The sequence below is a fragment of the Dermacentor andersoni genome, chromosome 4 (genome assembly GCF_023375885.2).
Source record: "Dermacentor andersoni chromosome 4, qqDerAnde1_hic_scaffold, whole genome shotgun sequence".
Lineage (NCBI taxonomy): Eukaryota > Metazoa > Arthropoda > Arachnida > Ixodida > Ixodidae > Dermacentor > Dermacentor andersoni.
The window spans coordinates 32,444,753-32,468,307 of NC_092817.1; the positions used below are offsets into that span (position 1 = coordinate 32,444,753).

The following is a 23,555-nucleotide window of genomic DNA, read 5'->3' on the forward strand; positions in this document are numbered from 1 at the left end:
GCTGCAATAAAAATTATGGTTCTCGGTGCCCTGATAGCCAAGACATCACTCCTAAAAGACTGCACGGTGTTTTGTAAAAATGCAAAAAAAGAAAGAAACAGCTCATTTTTAATTAAATACTACAACAAAAAATATTGAAATATCTACACTGCTAGATGGTTAGTAGCCACCAGGGATACAATCAGTCTACCTACAGATACCCGAATACCATTTTAAAATATGCTTCTCATTTAAAAAATTTTTTGGTCCCTAAGACATCTGTAAGACTGACAACTGCCACTGCAGATACCAGACCAAATAACTTAGTGGCAGACGAGAGATTGCTCCACCATTTCTTAGCCATACTAGCCACCTAGTGCTTCCAATGCCCATAGCACTATTCTTCACAAAATGCAGATAGGCTGTACAGAGAGGTCAAACACATGAATTAAGATTAGTATGCTTACACAAAAATACATTGAAGACCACTGCCTACCCATTGATGGTAGATGAGAGGAAGACCAGGTAAGGACCGAGGAGCTTCTGCACCAGGGGAAGGGGAATGGCCGCTGCTTCGTCAATCACCAGAAGTTCAGCTTGCCCAAGCAGGTGCGCATCTGATGGATGCACGTACTGAATCACTTGTCGATGGTCTTCATGAGACACTGTCACACGCACAACTGCCTTGTTCAGCTCCGGATTGGTTGATTGCACCACTTCATAGTCCTGATGCTCCTGCCACATGGATACATGAAATGAACACATAGTGTGTACACACACGAAATACCAGGCACTGAAATCTACCAAGTGTGGTGAGCGGTGACTACCCTTTTCCCTAAAGAAGGAAAGGTCATGACAGCTTGGGTGATCAGAACAATGGCTATGGAGCAACGTAACTAAATGGAGCTAATGCAAACTAGATGTGGAAACTTACACTGCTCATGCATTATTGTAAGGTTAACAATGACCTCCATATTGTCATGTTGTAGAGACAGTGATGAACAAGACAGTAAAAAAACTGCGAGTCATGTAATAAACTCCTTATTGGGCGAACTTGTGCCCAGAAAAACGAGTAACACTCAAGCACAACGGCAGCAGCTAACAGAGCCATCAGTCGTTGAAATCTTATCCGCAGGTCAGGCACATTGCCTATTTACACCCAACTCATTGCACATTTCAGTGCAATTGCTGGTGCTTGCATGCGTTCTAGAACATAAAACACTCTTTGCATCACGTACGTAATTTAATTACAGACAACTTTGTTTCCCTATTGAATCAGCAACATTTGAGAAAGTTCCCATAGATGAAATCTGTCAGTGTCTGTCTTGCCTTGAGCAACAACTTTATAACAGTGGTTAGCCAGTGAAAAGTGGTCACCAGAAAAACAAACAATGTACTCGTGTTAATATTACTCGGAAGAGAAAAAAAAGAGGAAGCAGTTGAAGCAACTAGGATGCTCAAGCAATCATACTGCATGCATGTGGTTGGAGAGAAGCGAATCTTTAAAAAATATTACATTTCGAGTTCTCAGAACAAACACATATTGAGTAAGACAAGCTATTTAATTTCTATTTGATATCTTGGATATTTGGCCATCCCTAGTTAAACATGCTATTAAGATTTGTGGGAAGTTCAAATGAGTTCTGAACCTCATAATAACAATACAGTATACAGTTAAGCCTCGATATAACGAACTTCAATATAACAAAATTCTCAATCTAACAAAGTATCATACTTTTCATAACCTCTTGTCCCACAGAACACCATGTATTTAGAACCTCAATATAATGAAATGTGTTTATATGAAATTTCAATATAACCAAATTTCACTGCCGCCACAAAGGAATGCCGAGACAATGGAAACTTCCGCGGACGTATATGGTCAAATAATTACATTACAAGCAGCTGCTTGCAAATGCACCTCTCAAATCACTCGCCGCGCGACAAGAGTGATCACCGAAGTGAAGCCACATCATGTTCCGTATAAATTCCAAGTGCAATAAGATCCTATTGTGCCCCGCGCAGTGTGTGCTTTAGGTGGGAATCAAAGTATGGGAAGGTGAGACAGGAAAGACGGTGCCTTCATGAGTGAGGCCTTCCCGTGCGAGTAAAGGGAAAGAGGGAGGGGAGCAAGTTTGCGGTAACGCAATCAAGCGCACAGGAGGGGGCGGTAGGGGAGGGTTAGAGTGAGGGTAAGTTGGTGCGCGCAGGGCTGCAAGTGCAGCTAAGCACATACGCAGCCGTACACCCTGCTGTAGAGGTAATCTGCCGTGTGTGTAAACTGCCCACATGAAGATACTGTTGACATACGTAGCATGAAACCATATCATTCATATCAGACTCCCAAATTTATCACAATTAATTGTCTTCCCATTCAAATTTGCTTTTTTTTATAGCCCAATAATTCAGAAAATTCTGCGGCGCCTTTCTGCGTAAGAAAAATCATCCAGTAACTGTATTTATTTGCATAAAAGGTCGAATTTCAGAAGAACAAAATTTCAATACAACAAAGCAAATTGACGATTTTACCGATTTCGCTACATTGAGGTTTAACTGTATAACAAAATACTAATGGATACAAAAAAGTTAGGAAAATTCCCCTTGAAATCCTCATAGAAATTCATAGTGCAGCACATGCAATAATAATTCTGGCTCCCCCTTCGATTTCGTTATAACGCTCATTTACTGTATATATATCGGATGTTTCTAAAAAGGCTTCAAATAATATTTAAAGATAGCTATATTGAAATAAAAGAATGATTTGCTTTATTTATACATATACATAAAACATCACAAGCAGTGTGAAAAAAAAAATTAAATTATGGGGTTTTACGTGCCAAAACCACTTTCTGATTATGAGGCACGCCGTAGTGGAGGACTCCGGAAATTTCGACCACCTGGGGTTCTTTAACGTGCACCTAAATCTAAGTACACCGGTGTTTTCGCATTTCACCACAAGCAGTGTGGCACACTATGAAAACTCGGCAGTATCAAACCCGACAAATATCAAAAAGATTCCACAAAGTGACAAGCGTACCTCATATTTAAGAGCATCAAAGCCCTTGAGGATGAATTCAAACAGAGTCTTCAAGTTCTCCGGGCTAGGTGCAGTGACAAAAATGTTGGAGTAGCCAAATGCCACAGCAGCAGCCACAGCCAGGCCCAGTGCAGCCGATTTGCCACGGCCTCGAGCTGCCGTCACAGCCACAGTGGTCCGGAAAGTTTTCTCCGTAATGGCATCAACAAACTTGAGCACTGCCTGGGCCTGGTCGCATGTGCTGCAGCAGTTTATTAGCACTCCAAGTGGCTGCGTGTCCTGCAGAGATTCCTTCAACTCCGACAGCTCTTGTGCCTCTTGGTCCTGAGAACAGAAATTTACCACTGAATCAGTCACTCAGTCATCTCACACTGAGATAAAAAGAGATCTGAGAAGGTTTCGAGATGGTGCTTATAGCAAAAATGTGAGGGACACCAAATGCAGTTCTCTTTCCCACATTTCTCTGCGTTCAGCTTCCTTTAGAAAGGAAAAAAGATGCACAATACGAGGAGAGACTTCAATAAGCTTCTCGATGAAAATCCACCACGAAGTCTCACTGGGCAATATCGAGCCACAGGCCAGCTGAAGTGCCTGCGAAAGTCTGTCTGGTGTTTGCTTTAGCGCCAAAGAACTGAATGTAAGCCTACTACTGCAGCAGCAAGACTAAGTGCAGCATACAGTCGCACCCGGATATATCGACCCCGCAGATTTCGAATTATTGGCTATATCAAATACACAGATTACCCCCTTAAAAATACTATGTAAACGTATAGGAGAATTGCGTAGCATAGAGAATTCTATTTTCGCCGGACATTCGATATATCGAACGCCGCACCGTGCCCCTGGAAGGTGCGCTTTTCCCAAAGACATTCGTGTCCGGTCCTCAGGGGAGAACATTTCCGCAGAGTCAGTCAGCAGGCTCCTTCTCTGCGCATGTGCGGCCGTCGCCTAGCAACGGAGACGCCGAGCCTTTCCCCCGTTTCTGCGCCCCACCAGCACGAGCTCTCGCTCCTCCTGTACCGCCGGCGTGTGAATTGGGCAAGGTCATTGGAGCTCAGCAAAGAGAGTGCGCGGCATGGAGACGTGCAGCGAAGTTTCCAAGCCACGCTTCCTGGGGAAAGGAAGAGAGAGAAAACCGGTTGTAAGTGAGGGGTCTGGCACGGTTGCTCGTGGGCCAGGGGAGACAAGAGAGCCAGAGAGGGCTCAAAAAACGAAGCATAGCGATGTGGTGATTGCGCCCACAGCGCCTTCGACGGCATATTCTGCCGTTCTTTATCCCCGCTCTCTTCTTTCTTTTCCCTTTGTCGTTCCTTCGCAGCCCAGTTGACTGCTGCTCGGCTAAGCTTCGCTCGGACCGCTTCGTCTGCACCTTGCACATTTTTCTTCTGTGTGCCCGTGCTTCAACGTGCCGTGTGCCGCGTGTATGACTGCAGTCATCTGGTGAGCTATGGCATCCGCGGAGATAAAAAAAAGAGGAAGAATCTGGACTTGGCAAGAAAGCTCGAGGTAATCCGGCGTGTCAAGAACGGAGAATAGAAGTCCTCCATGGCAGATGCATTCGGCATTCCGCGGAGTACTTTAAGTACGTCGTTAAAAAACAAGCAGGACATCAAGCTTAAAGCAGGTGAGGAAAGTCGCTCGGGAGTGTGTCGTGTGCGCCCTGCTGCTTTTGACAGAGTGGAGAAGGCACTCTATACGTGGCGTCTTGAAATCCGAGCGAAAAATATTCCCGTGGATTGCCCGATGTTAATCGAAAAGGCCAAATGGTTTGCTATGGCTCTTGGTGAAGAGAACTTTTGTGGTGGCACTGGATGGCTGTAACGGTTTAAAAAGCACCACGACATTGTAGGAAAGGCCATTTCAGGCGAAACTGGGGCTGTCAGCAGCCAGGAGATGCAGCAGTGGCTTTCTGAGGAACGGCCGAAGATCACTGCGAAGTTTTCACCAGACAAAACTGGTCTCTTTTGGCAAATGTTGCTGAATAAGACACTTGCTCTTCGTGGAACCTCATGTCACGGCGGTAAAATGAGCAAAGTGCGTGTGTTGGTGTTGCTTGCGGCCAACATGGACGGCTCGTGCAAGCTACGGCCATTTGCATACCTGCCAACCTGGCGAGATCAAAAATCAGGAGACTTTTTATTTACTCAGCTTCGAGAGCATCTAAAGCGTCTTCAGCAGATTCATTGGAATCTTGGGGCAGCAGCTGAGGGAAACTCTGAATAAAGAAACGGAAGACTCGAGAGCGATTCCTGTGAAATAAATTTCCGGTTGGCCACCTCCGCATTCTTCAGAGTTGTGTCCACATCCATAACGCTTCGCCTCGTCACATTTCGAAAACATTTTCCATAGAAGAAGCCCAACGTGGTCGCCGACACTACGGGCTACGTTGTGTTCGACGAGGAAACCCGTAAACAGGCACTCCACGCGTATGACACTGTCGTCGCAGTTTTTCCGGAGAAAGTTCACTATGTTGTCTTGCTGCTAAGCGGTACAAACATAGATTTGATGCTTCGCCGTGAAAACGTGCAGTTTCCAAGTCGCCTTTGCCACCGTGAGACACGCCGACGTCACATCCACACATTGTACAAAATGTTCTCCTTTCCTTGATGTCAAAAAGCACGGAAATTCATAAGTATAAGATTGCAAAAACTTCTGCAAATACCTTTTCTTGGGCTTTGATAGCGCCATGGCATAAAGCACACGAGGATTTTAACTTTACACGGTGCACCGTACACACACGGCCTATAAGAGGCATGTCTTTATCTACACTCTAAAAAAGTTCACACCCTTTGAGGTGTATATCTGCCACACAACGATAATCGTCATCTGCCTTGCTTGCCTTTCCTTTATTGAAAATGCTGCGCCCGCTACTTTCCTGTCGGCAATGCTATGTCATGCTAATAACGCGCGTGCCGTTCGTTACTGGGAAGTACCGGGTTCGCAGTGTTAAAGAAAGGAAATGCGGACAAGAAATAAAAAACTGAAAATTAAGGTTTCGAAAGACTCAGTAATTATTAAACCGTCTCTACAGCAACAAGATCACAGCAAATTTTCCCATATAAATATTACGTAAGCTAAAGCAAATTGATGCAATCATAAAATATATAAAAATTGCACATTACATGAACACTGTGGTTACAGCTGCAGACATAAATGACTATAAAACACTACTTGTTACCAGTAATGAGTACCCAGGCTTACCTCAGCAGCTCGAGATACAGGGCTGATGTTTGCCGCAAAGGATGAAATTGGCAAAATGTTCAGCTGATCGTCTACCACAAGGCAGGACTCGCAAGAACTCAACGATAGAATGAAGCGTTCGTTGAAGCGTCCCACAACGTCTTTGTGAGCTTCTGTACGGTATCGTGCATGAACGTCCTGCAGAAAGATAGTGCAAAAAGCAAGTAACTTTTTTTATTTTGTCTGTCTTGGTACCTAAGTGTGTAGGCCTCAATCTTCTAAAAGAACTCTTTGAAAAGAGAAGTCCACTGAGCTTAATTGAAATGACAAGTCATTTTCATTTACCTTTATTCCTCTTAGATATGCTAGCTCCTTTCTGCACTTTTCACAGTACGAAAGAAGCTGCAAAGAGAAGAACTTACCATAGTAAGCGTGTAAAGCTGCCGTAATGATGTGATTGACTGTAGCAGCAGGACAACAAGGCCACCTCCTTCAATGGTCTCTATAGTTCTGGCCAATATGTTGGGGGTCATGGCCTCAAAGTCTTGAAGAACCAACATTCCATAAGTGTTTCCAAGTATCTTATGTGTCTCACTATATAAAGAAAAAGCACATAAGCCTGATCACACATATGACACCTTATTGTCTGGGCAATATGTTAGAGGCTTACGTTATACTGACCACACACATATTGAAGATAAAGAAGTGTTAACAGTCAAACATGAATTGTCATTTCTCCTGCATTTGGATGTAACACAAAGCGCTGTCTGCCAAGAACTAGACCAGTGACACGATGATAATGACTCAATTACCCACATATACAAAGACAAGAATCGTCATAACTATTATGTTGGTCTTGAAGTTACAGTTTTCAGTGCATTTTCACTTGTTCAACAGAGCCAGCAGGCTGGTTGGCCCAGCTGCATTCAGTATTGTAACAAGAAGAAAGAAAATCTATGTAGTATATAAAGCATATTTACACACAGAAAGCAAAAGGAATTTACAGGAGACAAACAGAACTACAGTAGTACACAGCCAGCTCAATGCTTGCACAGATGCACACTGGTTCATCATTGTGAGCATCAACAGTTTGATATTAGTATTTTCATCAGTGCTAAAGTGAACTGATCCACAGCACTATATGAAGTGCAATAGCATTTACTGCATTTGTCAATGAGCAAGAAAACTAACACAGCCTGTAGGATTAATGTAAGGCTTATACTAAGATTTCTCTGAAAAAGCATTTATTAATTATGGGCTTTTACGTACCAAAACCACTTTCTGATGATGAGGCACGCCATAGTGGGGTATGGTACAGTATGAAAACACTTTATTCAGGTCCTTCAGGTTGCACCAGATTCCTATCCCGAAGCGTGCCACTCCGATGTCGGGACCAAAAGGCCTAGCCTCTCGTCCGCATCACGGGCCCAATGGACTACCCATGTCTATTCTTCTAGTTCGGGGTTACGGAGAGCCACGTCCCAATGCTCTTTGGTGTTGTCCTTGTCGCTGCGTAACGCGGAGCACCGCCAGAGCACATGTTCCAAGTCTGCCACGCTGCCGCATTGAGGGCAAGTGTATGAAGCCAAGGCTCCACGAAATATTCTGCTCATTAACAGGGGATTGGGATAGGTTCCCATCTGCAAGAGCCTCAGGATGAGAGCTTGGGGTCTGATCAGCTTCATTTGTGGAGACGCATATGATCTGCACGCCAAGTAAAAGTGTTTCGCAAGTTCGTTGTATGAGAGAAGATGGTCTCTGCAGTACATAACCTCCAAGCCTGGCTGTCCTAGCGCTACGCAATCTCTAAGCCCTCGTGCAGCGTCGTGAGCCGACTCGTTGAGATTAGTCGGGGCTCCATCAATTTCTCCCATGTGTGCGAGAAACGAAATGATCGTGAGCTGGTTAACATCCTTGCCACAGAGGATAAGTGAAACAATGCCCTTGGCAAAGGAACGCACTGCCGCCATCGAGTCACTGTGTATTCTGGTTTTCTTACCATCCAGTAGTGCCAGGGCGATGGCTGCCTGTTCGGCCGTCTCTGGATCCGTTGTATATACAGACACGGAATTCGTGACATTTCCTCTACTATCCAGGCAGACCGCAGTGAAAGCTTGCCTGCCGAGTTTGAACGCCGCATTGATGAAAGTGCTTTCTTCTACTCGTTCCCTGGCTTTCTCGAGCAGGGCTTTGGCTCTAGCTCACCTTCTGCCCACATTGTGTACTGGGTGTATATTCCTCGGAACGAGCATGACCATGATGTAGTCCCTCAGCTTTCTCTGCATCTCACAGTACTTACCTTCAACTGTGGCGGGCAAGATGCCTACCCTCTTCAAGATTTGTCTTCCGGACTGAGTGGTGGAGAGTCTGATGCATTGAGCTCTCTCTTGTGCCTCGGCAATCTCTTCTACCGAAATCCACAGGGAAATGCAGCCCACATATGGGGAAAGGTGTCTCGCTAGAGTGTTGTGCATGCTCAACTGCATGAGCCTCATGGTCTTCATATGTAAGGGTAATCCCAGGGCTCTCTTATTCACCTTTAATGTGCACCGAAATGTAAGTACATGGGTGTCTTTGCATTTCGCCACTGTCAAAATGCGGCCACCGTGGCCGGGATTCGATCCCGCAACCTCATGCTTAGCAGCCCAACACCATAGCCACTAAGCAACCATGGCCGGTTGAAAAAGCTTTCAAGACTGCTATAATATCACTGAGTAAAAACCTGCAAGAACACTGCAGCCTCTGCAATATCTTGTCCAGGGACTTGCAAGGTCTCGATGGACCCGAGAGATAGCATTCTGGCTGTGCACAGTCTTTCTAGGAGATGCACTAATACTTACTGCATCAGAACTAATTAAAGTAGAATGCAAAAAACAGTGACTTACTGGTAATAGCAGTAGCGGATATTTGTTGCTGCAATGAACAACTCAAATGGGTCTTCCTCATTGACATCCAATTTGCCACTCTTGATTTTCTTCTGCAGTTGCCTCATTCGCTTTTTTCTATGCCTAAAGATAGAGTGAAATTGAGTTACATAACGCTCATCAATACAAGTTCAGTATATCCATAGTACACACTTTAACACCAATGAACACACAATTTATGATATTGCAATTTAGGTACATCAAGCAAGGTGGTAGTAAGATGTAAATAGTTGCAATGCTTTATTCCTACATTATCTGCCAGAGGTAATAATACAAACATACATACTAGTTAAAGATCAAGTTATGTAATCTGTCAGGTAACTTGAATGGTCGGTGGAATTAGAACGACTGCACAAGAGGTTTAGCTGTCACGCATGAAACTGTTGAAGTTTAATCACTTGATATTATATCACCTAGAAATATCCGCCAGAGCTCTGCAAGTGCTATGACACAGCAATTACAAAGGAGATGTTACTTACGAGCTAAATCCCAGCTCCTTCTTGTAGCACCACAGCACAGAAGGTCGAGCTTTGACCGTAGTCTTGGAAAGCATGTGATGGAGTATGACAACCTTTGCGCGAAAAACATAGGGCAAATTATTATCACACGCATCGCACAACGCAAGCACCGCGAAGGATTCATTTCTGTTCCGTTATTCCGTTTTACCAGCTGCAGCGTCGTGAGCCAACTTGTTGAGATTAGTCGGGGCTCCATCAATTTCTCCCATGTGTGCGATAAAGTAACGCATCCAATCGAACTTCGTAGGCATCGACATATCAAAGCGCACATTTCTTTTGCACATGTCGAGATAAATGCGAATAAAAGTGGCGAGAGCGCACAAATAGCCGCGCAGAAAGAGTGGAACAATTCAAGCGAATACATTTACCTGGTCGCGGCCCTTTTCGCCGACGATGACAAACATTGTTCGGTGGCCAGTGTGAACGCCATTTTCAATGAGCACACGTATCCGATTATCTATTTTCTTGCGTGTCATTGCCGGTGTTTATGGCATGCGGCCGTACGACAGACACTACACGTGCACATTAGAGGCGATATGCACACTGGACAGACAGGGCCATGATTTACAAGTGACGCAATACCTGTTTTCACTCCACTTGAGCCATCTCCTAATAAATATAGAACACCTTATAAATGTTTAAATATATAATTTTGAAACAATCTTTGTAAAATAATGTGACGGTTAATAATACACAATGAATTAATTGTTTTAAGCTGCAATTTTTGCATCAGTTTGCACAGAAGCGGTAGCGCGCGCAAACACTTCTTTCGCGACTTTTGTTTATTGTATCTCTCCATGTTCTACCTAACTTTAGCAAGCTTCCGTTCGCTTCCGTTTTCTTGGTTCCTTTCGGTTCCTGTCTGCCGTGCGTGATCCGTATTGCAATGTGGGACTACGTGGACTGGTGGTCCGCGTTTGGGTATTTGTTATTGTTGGCGGGATTTATATTTGCGGTGGTAAGTATTCACTTATTTCTGTGGGTGCTTCCTTTTGTGCCGTGTTTAAAAAATAATAAAATAACCTCACATGCAGCAAACAACTGCTCAAAGAACTTTTGACTTGTCAAACGCTTGCGTTGCTCGTTCTGAAAGCATTTGAGTGGTTGCGGCTTACTGCTTCGCACGCCGGTTTTGTAGTTGACGAGCCATGTCTTAAAGCTATTTGATGTACCATGGCTGTGTTTTCTTGGCACAGCGTCGTCTACTTACAGTTCTTTAAATCGTCGCCGACTGGCAAGTTCATTGCTATTGACGTTTGTGTATATGACACTTGATCATTTCTCTCTCCCTCTCTCCCTTTCTTCATTTCTTGTTTGCAGCTGTGCGTCTTTCTCTATGCCACCTCATCGAGAATACCGCTAATTATTCGGTACTCCGAAGAATTCAATTTCAAGGACCCTTCACAACCCGGCCAAAGCTTTCAGTACCCTCATCTCAGAGATGAACCAAGCATCGATCTCTCCGTTATCGTCCCTGCATACGAAGAGGAGAAGCGTCGTAAGTAAAGCAGATCATTTAAGTAATGCTCATTTTCGAGATATGCTTGTCCTGTGACTTCCGTGAAAGAAATCTCAAAATACCTGTCATATCGCTGTTTTCTTTTTCTTTTTTCCTCTCTCTCAATTTCTTTCTCTTCTAGTTCCCCCTATGCTCGACGAGTGCCTGGAGTATCTGGAGGCCAGGCAGGTATGAAAACAGCGGTACCGGTACTGCACGGCGTTCAAGGCAAAAGCGCAGCTGGTGAATCGTTCTGACATAGCATACCAACTGTCGTTTAGTTAAACGTGAAGGTCTGCAAGCTCGATGCACCATTGCTATTTTTCTTTTCATTTCGCCAGATCACGTTCTCACAAACTGAAAGTTGCTCACATCGAAATGCCACTGCTTCAGCTTTGGCACTTGCTGTTTGATGTCTACACGATGAGCCTGCTTTGGCTGAGTGTGTGTGAAAATTAATGACATTCAATTTGCTCACTATATGATGACTACTAGTACAAATATTGATAGCATTTTCAGAGTCAAAACATCAACAGTAACAAAGTTAAAACTCATTCCTTTGTTTTACCTCCTAGTAAATGTTGGTCTTTGTTGTTACTTTTTTTTGTTTTACCTTTTGTCTTTCACCAGCTTTTTTGACAGTACCTAATATTTTCTACACCATAGAAGAGGGATCCAAACTTCACCTATGAAGTGATCATCGTCGATGATGGAAGCCGGGATCGAACGACGTCTGTTGGTATGCAGTACAGCCTCAAGTATGGAACCGAGAAGGTCCGGGTCCTAACACTGGCCAAGAACCGTGGAAAGGGTGGTGCTGTGCGCCTGGTTTGTAATGTTCCTTTGGTCCATAAAACACAAGCACACACTGTTTGCTAACTTTGTCACATACTCACTGTGCCACATCATGGTATTACAACAAGGGAAGCCCTAAAAAAAGTTATTCCGGCTGTAAAAGAAGTGCGTTTGTATTGCAGCCCAACAAATGTCAAACTCTACACATATTAGTGATAAAGTACTAGTCAAAATGGGATTTGCAAAAAAAAAAGTGGTGGGTGAGAAATGGTGGTAAACATCATGCCAGGACATCTACAAAGTCAATTGGCAGCAAAGCCAGTTAAAGCAAAAGTTCTCCTGATCCTTCTCTGTCAAGATATTCGCTGTGAGTGAACAATAACGGTACTATTATCAGTTATGGGCTCAGGAGACATTATCTGCCTTGTAGAGCATGTACAAGTCCTAATACAATGCAGCATTAACGTTTACATTGCTAATAATAGCGTCTGCCAATCAGTAACTTCTAAACAGTCATGCATGGCTAGAAATAGTGCCACTGACAATGGTCTCATTCCAGGGGATGCTTAGCGCCAGAGGGAGGCACCTGCTTTTTGCAGATGCCGATGGCGCAACACAGTTCTCTGACCTGGACAAGCTTGAAGAAGTGGCAAATGAGCTGCTCAAGCAGGCAAGCTTATAATTTGTCCTGCTTTTAAGTAGTAGAGGTAGTAGTAGTAATTTGTTCATAATTCATTAGTAAGCGAAAAAGGAAATGTAAAAGCCACAGGCAAACTGTCTCATTTTTTATGGGATGCCTACTACTACAGAATTTTGCAAATGGTCTGGTGATGTTCATTCTGTGTGTACTGTGTAAGATTTGGTTGTTGCTATACCTTTGATAGTTTACCCCAAACAGTTCTCGGGCATTTAAGCACACAAGTTGAGCTTAATAACTGAACTGTAGCTGCCTTGTTTTACTTTCTTGAATAGAAATAGAAGAATATTCCCAATTTGACACCTAGTTGTCAGAATGTTCCTAGAATGTCAAAATTCAAAAGCATGTCCTGCCTGCTCCTCCTATAAACACTTATTATTCTTCCTGTAGAGCACTAATGTGGTGGTAGTTGGTTCACGTGCACATCTGGAGAAGGATAGCATCGCCGAGGTAAGTTCAACTTGGATGGTGACCTCCCGTATATTTATGATACCTGCCTCATCATGCTGAAAGTCATGGGCTTCAATAGTGTGCTACAGTTTATAATATCTGCCATTGTTAGGGTACCAACTACCTGGGGCAGGTGTTGCTACTGCTCTTCTGCTTTTTCATCAAGCACTGAAAAAAGGTTCTCATCTCCCTGAGTGTGCCCTACAACCTCGTCAGGCTCTAAGATTACTCAGAAAATTAATTGCTTTTCAAGTCGGCTCTTATTACCGACTGGTATATTACGAACTTGAAAAAACACTTTTAGGTTCCCTAGTTAGGTGTTTAAGGCAGCATCGCCATGAAAGTAAAAAAAGTAACCGCCTCCTCATGATCCTTGTAAAAGCCATTTTTATTGACCTAAGCACAAAGAGAATAATGTACAATCAACGTCTGATTTCTTGGACTCCCTAAGGGTCGCGAAAACGGCCGAAAAATCAGGCAGATTGAAAAAAAAAAATGAATAAGGGCCTTTTACTGCCTCTAAGGGCTCAAAACGCCACGGGCCCATCCGAAATAACTCTAAAGGCCTGCTAGCATACTTTTTCAGCGGTATCTCGTACTGTGAAAGAAGACTGCGGGTACATGCGTGTGGGATACATACCGTGTCCCATGACAATTGCCCCTTCCTACTCATGGTATGCTTCACCGAAATACTTTGCACATGCTACATCGTGTAACACCGCTGTAGTGAGGCGAAGCTGACTTTCTCGAACTGGCATTATGCATTGTGTCGTGCTTCTTGAGCTTCAATGTAAGAACTAAAAAGGCGGAGTCGGCGCCGTTGCTAATGGTGGCGAAGTGTTTCAATAAAAAACACAGCACCAAACAGCAAGACGCTTGGTAGCAAAGGTCGAAGTAGCTAGCTAGGCCTAGCATTACCACAGTGGTGCCTACGACTGCCACTAGATCTGCATGCGAGAGCGCCGGTTCGAGGCGGCGAAGTATTCGTAATGGCGGCAGTGGTGGCTTTGATTATGTCGTTTTGGACCTTAGGACATGATGAAAAGTCCGAAAAATCGGACGGCAAAGGCCCTTTGTGTCCGAAATTTCCGACGTTCTTATACATAAATTGACCCTATGGGGTACATGGCGGTGCTGCAAAGGTGTAAGAATTATCGGGCATGTCCGACAAATCGGGCGTCTGGAAAATTGGATGTTGACTGTAGTAACATTGTGTGGTAGTAATGCATGTCGATGCTGCATCCTGGATTTTCCTGTCAACTCGCAGTATTTGAAAGACACCTCGTGGGTGCTTTTCGGCATCGATGACAACACGATGGCCTAAACAAAGTTTGTTGACATTTTCATAAAATGTCACCACCATAATACGCTTTAAAGGGAAGCTGAAGAGTCTGTCAAATTCAATAAGACGCTCATATACGGATGCGGGAACCTTAGAAACCATGCAGGTAAAAGTTTGGGGGGGATTTATTACTTAGGAGCGACATAATCGCGGTTAAAATTGCGCTGTAGCTCCGCCCCCCGTCGAACGCCATGCACTGCTGCTGACGCTGACGATGCGAGCGGAGACCGGAAACCACGGTGTATTGACGTCAGCACTGGCGTTCCGTTCCTTCGCAGTCTCCGCGACCATGCCTGACCGTGCTTATTTCTGCGTGCGTGCCATCCTAATCTGCTTCGCTTGACCCTACATTCCTTTGTTTGTGTATATGTAGAGTGGTAGTTGACGTGCGCAGCATCAATTGAACTTGTAGGCTGATCATGCCGGCGTTCTGTGCAGCCTACGGTTGCGCGAACACCAGCGGCCGCGACGATGTTCCGATGTTCCATTAGTTCCCGCAAGACAAGAAGCTTTCAGCTAAGTGAGAGGCTGCTGTGAAGCGAAAGAACTTCAAGCGCTCAAGAACAACAGTGCTGTGCTCTAACCACTTCCATGACAACGATTACTACCAGAGTTTATCAATAATGCGTGCTTTGGGTTCTCCTTCGTGTTGGCACGCTGAACGGAAGGTGCATGTTTATCTCCCACCCTTGACACAGGTTTCATCGCCAAGCGCCGCGAATTTGCTATTTGCACGTGTGTTGTGAAACAGCCTGCATGCAGCTGCGATAACGCAGTGCAATTGTAAAGTTTGCATGTGTTGAAAAGCCGGCTCACGCCAGGACGCTGCGCTCCCCCTTCTCTCGCACACACAGAGAAACCGACCATCTCACGTAGCCGACAGAATTCACCGGTTACGAGTAGCGTGCGAACGGCGCGCTGATGAAGGTTCTATACTACACGTGCTACAACAGCCGGTAAACTTTTCCCGCGTTTAAACCGCCTGTGTAGATTGTCGATAGCTTTGGGGCAGCGCACAAATGCCGAAGATTGCATCACCGCTTACGTTCTACGAGGAGGCATGCAGGAACATAACACTACAGTTGTTTGCCCGGAAACATGCTCACTGAATCGCTGAGTGCAGCTTAGCAAAAAACATGCTCGCCAAAGAACATTTCCAACACGAGGAGGTGCTAACACTTCGCCTTCGTTCGCGTGGAAAGCACTGCCTGCACCAACATTTTTTGCTTCTTGGAGAGGCCGGCTCTTCGCAATCGGCTCGTACATGTAGTGAGTAAAGTATAAACCCCACACAAGTGATCTTGCATGCGACAGCGACAAGCGAGGCGATGGCTGTCGCGTTCAATCGTCCCCTACAAGCCGAACTCCACGCGAGCGACGGCTTTGAGCGACGACTTCCCGGTATGAGGGCAGCATTATACACGCCGAAACTAGCATGACGCGTGCTTTATCAATTTAAGTTGATGTATCTTACTGTAAAAAGGAGCATAAAATATTTCTGAAGGTCTTGCACTAGGTTCTTATTCTTGCATGTGTAAAATTCAATAGTTCGCTAGTTCTGTGCGACAAACAGTAGTATTTTAGTTATGTACATCCAGTTCTTCGCACTATTGGCTAGTCACTCTTAGCACTTCTGGGCGACGAGCGACAAGTTCTAGATTTCTAGAAACGAGCGATCGAGCGACAACACCGAGCAATTTGTTCAAGCGACGGCCTGTTTTGCCGCTCGAAGCCATCGCCGTCGCGAGCAAAATCGGTCTCATGGGGTTTGGACTTAACGCTGAACTCCTCAGAGAAATGCAAGCTCTCTAAATTTTCCATGACCGTCTCAGCAAAACAGCACCAAACTATCTTGCACCGTGCTTCATGTGTAGCGGCAGCAATCGGTCCGGACGAACACCATTGTTGTCGTCACAAGGCGCCCGACCAATCACAGGCGGAAACGAGGTGCGCGAGCTGCCCCGAGTCTGCTGCTGCACTTTTCGTCAAAATAAAATCTGTTTGCGCTTTCTTTCGCTCAATTTCGCTGCGATATTCGAATTCAGAGGGTTGAAAACCATGACGTACTGCTCCTCACTCATTTTTTCTGGAAAAGCTTTCAGCTTCCCTTTAACTAATTCCACACAATTCCACATGCCTCTTACTATGTTTGGAATGGATTTGTTGCGTAATCGCTTCTGAATTCATTTCGAAAAGGAATAAAATCAATGTACCCAATTTGGTACCAGGCAACTGAGGAGGTTAAACTGTGAACAGCATCTGGGAAAGCGACCTCTTGTAAATAACCCCACAATTTTAGTGCAGCTAGGCAGGCATTCTAGAATACTGAAGAATATGCATTGACTATCATTAATTTGCTACTGTTTCATTTCTTCATTGCAGAGGTCAATATTTAGGACATTCCTTATGTATGGATTCCATTTCCTTGTTTGGCTCTTCACCGTGAGGGGCATTGCGGACACACAATGTGGTTTCAAGCTCTTCAGCCGGGAAGCAGCAACACACCTGTTCACCTCGCTGCATGTGGAGAGGTGGTAAGCGACTCCACATTTTCTGCTTGTTACAAATGAAAATATGCTCTGCTGCCTTGCCAATGCTCGATGCACTTCAACAGTTTTAACCTGTACAGTTAAATTGATTTCAGGGCTTTCGACGTCGAGATCCTGTACATAGCTCAATCACTGAAGTTTCCTATAGCTGAAGTTGCTGTTCACTGGACAGAGATTGAAGGTTTGTCTTTTTGACTGCTATTTCTTCGAACTTCTAGAGTTGTTAGTATTTCCCCTGTTATGCCCTGCTATATACTTGAATGAAAGCTACGCTGTATCACATGCAAAAAAGAATATGTCAGTATAGCACTACCATCTCTCTTGAATTACAGTCCCTCTTTGAACCTCTGTATAACGAACATGGATATAACAAAGCAAATCAGAAATGTTTATTGCGGATACTGGCATTTAATGAATACAGTAAAATGTTGTTCTAGTAAAGGGGGAGGCAGAATTACTTTAATATATCTGTTACTTCATTACTACCATTGTTGCATCTACTGCAGTATGGATTACTCCGTGCTCACAAAATTGACCGTGTCGCTCCCCCCCCCCCCCTCCTCCCATCCCAGTTCATTGAGCCTTCCCTGGATCCTCCATGGCAATGCCTTCGAAATTTCAACATTTTTTCTAAGTAAAATTCTTCCTAATGGTTAGAAGTGTATGGCCTGGAGACAACAAGTGCTAGCCATCTTGGAGATGTCTAAACTGTATTATTCACAATGGCTAGAAGTGTATGGCTTCGACACATCAAGTGCCAGCCATCTTGGAGATGTCTAAACTATAGCTCTAGCTGCTTCTAGCCTGCTCAAACTGTGTCAAGTTAGCTAGCAGCCAACTTGTGCTTCCTGCGAGGCAAAATTACTTTGTTATATCCATTATTTCATGTATTGCACTATTTATATATATATATGGAGACTTCAAGGAGAATTTTCACTTGCTTCGTTATATCACTTGTTTCGTTATGATGAGGTTTGACTGTATATGCTTATGACGAATATTGGACATATAAAAGCTATTTTGTGTCAGATGTGATGTAATGATAACAAGTTTGGCTAGCACACATCAAAAGTGGTCATATTGCAGTAATCCAACCTTTGATTATTCATAATTTCACGTAATTCAGACATATCTCACATATTTAGCTGACACAATATGTTTTTGGTAGATTTTAATGCCACCTCATTCAAATGGTCTCTCTGGGTGGTTAATGATTTTTTGCTTCCCTATGCAAAAAAACATGAGGAACAAAAGATGCTCGCTCATATTTAGTATTACGTGACGTTGTTTTCTGATGCAGTACTAGTCAGAAACCAGATTCACTTGCTTCTTGCTCTTGTTTGCTTGAATATCCGCGCCCTGATGGGTACAAAAGTTTACATATGCTATAGCATAGAAGAAAGTTGGCAGCTGAACATGGGCCCTCATATTGCATCCTGAATAGACCAGATTACTGCATGAGTGTATACTTGCAACAGCAATAGCGTGTTACATTAACTTCAACAGGGTGTGGCTACGTGCATGCTCACTTTGAAAAGAAAGGCTTCAGGGCCAGTTGTTTTCCAATGCTGTTCCTTTTTTGCACTTCACCAGTGGTTTGAGCGCCACTCTGCTTGTATTATCACCGCTATCGGCCAGTTGTAGCTTAGTGGCCATGGCATGGCAGCTGCATTTCGATGAAGGCGAAATGCAAAAACGCTTGTGTACTTATGTTTAGAGAGAGAGAGGGAGAGAAAGCAAGGACAGGAAAGGCAGGGAGGTCAACTAGAAGAGCATCCGGTTTGCTACCCTACACTGGGGGTGGGGGAAAGGGCACTTATGTTTAAGTGCACATTAAGAACTTGAGGTGGTCAGAATTAATTCATAGTCCACCGCAAAGGCTTGCCTCATAATCAGATTCTGGTTTTGGCACATAAAACCCTGGAATTTAATTTTAATTTATCGACCCGTCCTGAAAGGTGGATGATAAAAGAAATCCCTACATTATACATGTCCTGGGTGAACTTGTTTGAAAGCCCACAACAAATAAATTCACTGTTTAAGAACTATTCACTTTTTGTTTGAAAAGTATTCAAATTATAATATGATTTGACTTCAGAAATTGCTGTTCATACCCCTCAGATGTTAATTCCATTACCAGAACTACTGTGTTGCGAATGTAGGTGCTATTCTTATTTGCTGCTCTCTTGCAGGCTCTAAAGTTGTACCCATCTGGACATGGGTAGAGATGGGTCGGGACCTTTTTCTTATCTGGTTACGGTACAAGATCGGTGCTTGGTCTATTGCAGCACAGCCAAAAAAGCTCAAATGAGTGACACTAGTCTTATTTCATTTTTATATGCTTCTCTCTTTTCTACACGCTCTTGTTATATGTATGCTGTGACGCGCAGTGTGCTGGAACATGGTCTGCGCAGGTAAATAAATGCTTTTTTCAAAATAAACCTTGGTCATGTGAGTTCCAGGGAGCCTTGTCTAATAATTTTTGGAAAGTACGCATGTTTGACAGCACAAATAAGAAAGTCAATTTCACATTTCATAATGGCAGTTTCATCGAAAAGTACCAAGTTGGCAAGGAAGTGGGACATGACTGATGTTATTTTGTTAACATGTGCACTAATTTGTGTGTGATGTAACAGGTCATCACCATAGAATTGCAAAGCCCACATGCTCTGTAATTTTGTTCTCTGGATAAGTTGCTCATTTCTACGGGAGAAAAAAAAATATAGCTATCTCATAGCTGAAACTAACAATAAAGCACGAAATGTCTTGATACATAGCTCAGCCTTTCATGGCCTTCCCAGTAAGGTATCCATGCTGAATATAATTTCTTAGCCCTACACACAAGTTCATGCACAGCCACTAGTATTAAACATACCAGGAAGCCTGCAGTCAGGTAATGGAACTTCAAGCCATTTACGACACCACGCAAGCTGTGATCTCTAAGCTGGCCACAGTCAGACTCCTGGATGTGTTCAGACACCTTAGTGGCCATTCAAGAACTCTTGAATGGCCATTAATATAGATAACATGCAGGTTTGTGAACTGTGAACCTTTCTAAGCCAAAGGCGATGGAATTCTGTGAGCCAGTACCCTTAACCACAATACATGTATTCCAGAAAGGCCACACAGCCTGGCAGGCAGTTCAAATTCTGAAAGGTGCCAAACATTGCGACAGCTCCATACACTGCCCACGTCGGGGCGATTGAGGGGGTTCCTCTGAACCTCAATGACTCTGCCCACGAGGCTGCGCGTGGCTTTACCGACCGCACTGCCCTCGCTTAGGGCGACTCTCTCCCCGGACGCAGAGACGCTCCTATCATGCACAATGAGATCACTAAATTCTTTTACTTAGAGAGAAGGGTTTTCCTGCCGCCTCATTCCAAGCTAAGCAGGCCGCAGGGGCCATGCTCAGATTCTTGCAAACTAACTCCTACCCAAATCCGGTACCCCTTAATAGCATATATACTGAGATTTACCCGAATTGTTCTTGTGTGGCCTCTGGTGAGGCTGCTACTTTGTCTCCTTTGTCTCACATGCTCTGGGAGTGAGGGTCGTTGGGCCCCAGGTTCACCAAGAAAGAGTGGGACGCGCTCCTGAAAAGTCCTGCCTTTGAAGACCAAATTCTGGCCATCTAGCACGTCCCCGATCAGGCCGGCAGGCTAGACTTGTCAGTCCCGTCGTGGGATTAGCCGGGTGCACGTTTCATCCTGTTTTGCTGCACCCAATAAACGTTTATTCACTCACTCACTCATGCTGCAAATTGTTGCGACATTGCTGCTGACCGTATACAATCGCACTCAATATGGGTTGCAACGCGAGAATCAGTCTGTGTGTGTGAGGGGGGGGGGGTGTGTGCTGCCATACAGTACCCGCATAGCAGCACCTACACATAAAATTTGCTAATCACCGTTCCAATTACTGATAGCACCCTGTTTGCAAGAAAAATTGAACTTGTCATTTTCATTACTGAAAGAACTGATGGGTGTATGCCAGTGCTACAACTTGTATTGAGCACAATAGTACTTTGAACCGTGCTTTTGACTGCAATAGAGTCATTCCAGCTCACAAGTGTAGCAATTTGTGGCCTGTGACGAATAAAAGAAAAGCACAGTTATAGTATTTGCTGTTGTGTGAATCTTTAGATCTGTCAAGCTGCCATTTCTCTTTGCCATATCTTTGCCATTTACATTGAAACTGTGAAAGACCACATGGGAGTCGGTTGCCTGGAAACAGCTGCAGCACTTTCAGCATGAATCTTCGAATAAAGGGTCACTGTGAATCTGTGTTGCTGTTCTTACCTATTGAAATCCTGAATAAAATTTGACAAACACTTGTAACAGGCCTGGAGTGCGGCCTGAACCCCGTGACCAGAACCGGCAACGCACTCTCTCGCCAGAGCAGGATTGGCCACCTTGGTGTAGTAATTGGCCACAACCTCCTATATGAATACAAGAATAAGGATGGGCTGGGATGCGTTTGGCAGGCATTCTCAGATCATGAAGAGCAGGTTGCCATTATCCCTCAAAAGAAAAGTGTATAATAGCTCGTCTTGCCAGTACTCGCCTACGGGGCAGAAACCTGGAGGCTTACGGAAAGGGTTCTACTTAAATTGAGGATGACGCAACGTGCTATGGAAAGAAGAATGATGGGTGTAACGTTAAGGGATAAGAAGAGAGCAGATTGGGTGAGGGAACAAACGCAAGTTAATGAAATCTTAGTTGAAATCAAGAAAAAGAAATTGGCATGGGCAGGGCATGTAATGAGGGAAGATAACCAGTGGTCATTAACGGTTACGAACTGGATTCCAAGATGAGGGAAGCATACCAGGGGGCGGCAGAAAGTTAGGTGGACGGATGAGATTAAGAAGTTTGCAGGGACAACATGGCCACAATTCGCACATGACCGGGGTTGTTAGAGAAGTATGGGAGAGGCCTTTGCCCTGCAGTGGGCGTAGTCAGGCTGATGATGATGATGTAACAGCAAACACAACTTCGTAATGGGTGACATGTTTATTGGCTCACTTTGTCCCGTTGGCCGACTTCTGCAAAGCAGCGGAAATGTGGTGTTGCATAAATTTAGGTGAGGGCCACGGATTTGAAGTTCTGTGGTGGCTCCTCTATCTCGTCTTTGCTCTGGACAAGCCGTAGCTCCAATTCGTGGTTGGTATACTTGAGCTCTGACTCTGCATGCATGTTCTGGGCATGTCTGTAAGTCTTCTTTAGCACTGCTTGTATGGTAGACACTGTCTTCTCGACAGACACGCGCAAGTTGTTGTTCGACTTGGTCATCCAGCCGACTAGGATGGCTGCGAATAGGTCGCCTGTTCCGCAGAAGTGAGCGTCTATGCGCGGCACGTCTACTCGCAGCGAAGTCATCCGGTCCCCGGTGCGCTTACTGGCGAACACTACCAGTGTGTTGGCGTTGTTGTCCACCGTAGTCGACGTAATAACGACCGATGTGGCGCCCATTACGTGCAGTGCTTCCATAGCGTCGAGCGCTGCCCCTTCGTCACGGATCGTGATGCCAGTTAACAGCTCACTTTCGAACTGATTTGGCGTCACAATGTCGGCCATCGGGAGTAGATCTCTCTTGTAGATGGGCACCAACTCGGCAGGGACGTAAAGGAAACCGTGGTCTCCCATTACAGGATCGCACACATAGACCACTTCGGGATTAGCTTTCTTCATTTCGGCGACGAGGTCGCGTACACGCTCAAGCAGCGCTTCCGACGAAATGTAGCCCGTCATGACGTGCGAGTAGACAGACGTGTCGAGATTACTCAGCATTGACTCGAAGTCGTCAGTGTCGGTCACCTGGCCTTTCCAGACTGGGTAGCCCGTGTGGTTGGAAAACTGCACCGTGTCCACCGTGTCGACGTCGAATCCCAAGATCTGTAACGGGAAAGCGATGCATTTGTTTCCTACGTATCCAGAAACGACGTGACTCTGGATTGACAATATGCGGCTGTCTTGAATCGAAATCATGGCCCTGTCAGCTAGATGGTAAATGCGCTGCGAGGCCCGGTACAGCAGCTAAAAATTTGCTGCTCTTGTGAAGCGCTTTGTGCACGAGCTTGCGCGGTCCGCGCGCTGCTCGATACTGTTGCTTACGTTTAGCGTATATTTCTTCTTTTTTTTTTTACCGGACAGAATAAACATACCGTGGTGTTGAAGAATCCTGCTGATCAAGTAAGTATAGTAGCTGTTATGCAGCGAGAGAAATAAAGGTTGTTTCTCTAAAGGAAAAAAAATTAATTCATCTGCTCTCGTCAAAGGCAAACTTATTTTATTGATGCAAATGTCTTTTGGTGCGACGTGTCTGGTGTTGGTGGAAAATAGTTTGTCGGAACTTCCAATTTACGAAGCTGTTTCTTTTAACTACGCCCGTTACTGCCCAGTGTGATTAATACAGGACGTCGTGCCAGCTATTTCCTGTATAGACACTCATAAACACCGTGGCAATGTGTTTAGGCGTATGTTTGGATATGCACATGCTCGACACTTTTCGCACTTGCGCAAAAAATATTTGTGATGTGTATACAAGCTCTTCAGTCGGTAAGCAGCAACACCTCTGTGCACCTCGCTGC

The 23,555-nt window shown here is 44.7% G+C and overlaps 3 protein-coding genes across 3 annotated transcripts in view; 1 reads left to right on the plus strand and 2 right to left on the minus strand.

Moving 5' to 3' along the window:
- Window positions 1-10,195, minus strand: part of l(1)G0020 (RNA cytidine acetyltransferase l(1)G0020) — a 47,340-nt gene extending 37,145 nt beyond the window's left edge. Inside the window, exons 1-7 of the mRNA XM_050183929.3 lie at window positions 10,007-10,195; window positions 9,600-9,691; window positions 9,082-9,204; window positions 6,619-6,790; window positions 6,218-6,394; window positions 3,017-3,340; window positions 476-714 (exon numbers count right to left, since the gene is read on the minus strand). Of these exons, the coding sequence (XP_050039886.1) occupies window positions 476-714; window positions 3,017-3,340; window positions 6,218-6,394; window positions 6,619-6,790; window positions 9,082-9,204; window positions 9,600-9,691; window positions 10,007-10,114 (1,235 nt within the window). The 5' untranslated portion in view covers window positions 10,115-10,195. The remainder of the gene's footprint in view (window positions 1-475; window positions 715-3,016; window positions 3,341-6,217; window positions 6,395-6,618; window positions 6,791-9,081; window positions 9,205-9,599; window positions 9,692-10,006) is intronic.
- Window positions 10,196-10,480: 285 nt separating this feature from the next.
- On the plus strand, window positions 10,481-19,410 carry wol (Dolichyl-phosphate beta-glucosyltransferase wollknaeuel). Its single transcript, XM_050183931.3, has 9 exons — window positions 10,481-10,596; window positions 10,959-11,136; window positions 11,279-11,325; window positions 11,803-11,964; window positions 12,491-12,601; window positions 13,019-13,078; window positions 16,803-16,954; window positions 17,065-17,150; window positions 19,162-19,410. The coding sequence occupies exons 1-9, from the start codon at window positions 10,525-10,527 to the stop codon at window positions 19,278-19,280; spliced, it is 987 nt and encodes a 328-aa protein (XP_050039888.1). The 5' UTR covers window positions 10,481-10,524; the 3' UTR covers window positions 19,281-19,410.
- Window positions 19,411-21,963: 2,553 nt separating this feature from the next.
- LOC126536879 (pyridoxal kinase-like) lies at window positions 21,964-23,090 on the minus strand. Its single transcript, XM_050183916.3, has one exon. The coding sequence runs from the start codon at window positions 22,951-22,953 to the stop codon at window positions 22,045-22,047; it is 909 nt and encodes a 302-aa protein (XP_050039873.1). The 5' UTR covers window positions 22,954-23,090; the 3' UTR covers window positions 21,964-22,044.
- Between the last annotated feature and the right edge of the window lie 465 nt (window positions 23,091-23,555).

Excerpts from the sequence above, each read along its gene's own strand:
- wol (XM_050183931.3), top strand. The coding sequence starts at position 10,525 with ATGTGGGACTACGTGGACTGGTGGTCCGCGTTTGGGTATTTGTTATTG. Across the intron at positions 13,079-16,802 it reads AGAAGGATAGCATCGCCGAG|AGGTCAATATTTAGGACATT; the intron begins GTAAGTTCAACT and ends TCTTCATTGCAG. Across the intron at positions 17,151-19,161 it reads TCACTGGACAGAGATTGAAG|GCTCTAAAGTTGTACCCATC; the intron begins GTTTGTCTTTTT and ends GCTCTCTTGCAG.
- LOC126536879 (XM_050183916.3), bottom strand. The coding sequence starts at position 22,953 with ATGATTTCGATTCAAGACAGCCGCATATTGTCAATCCAGAGTCACGTC.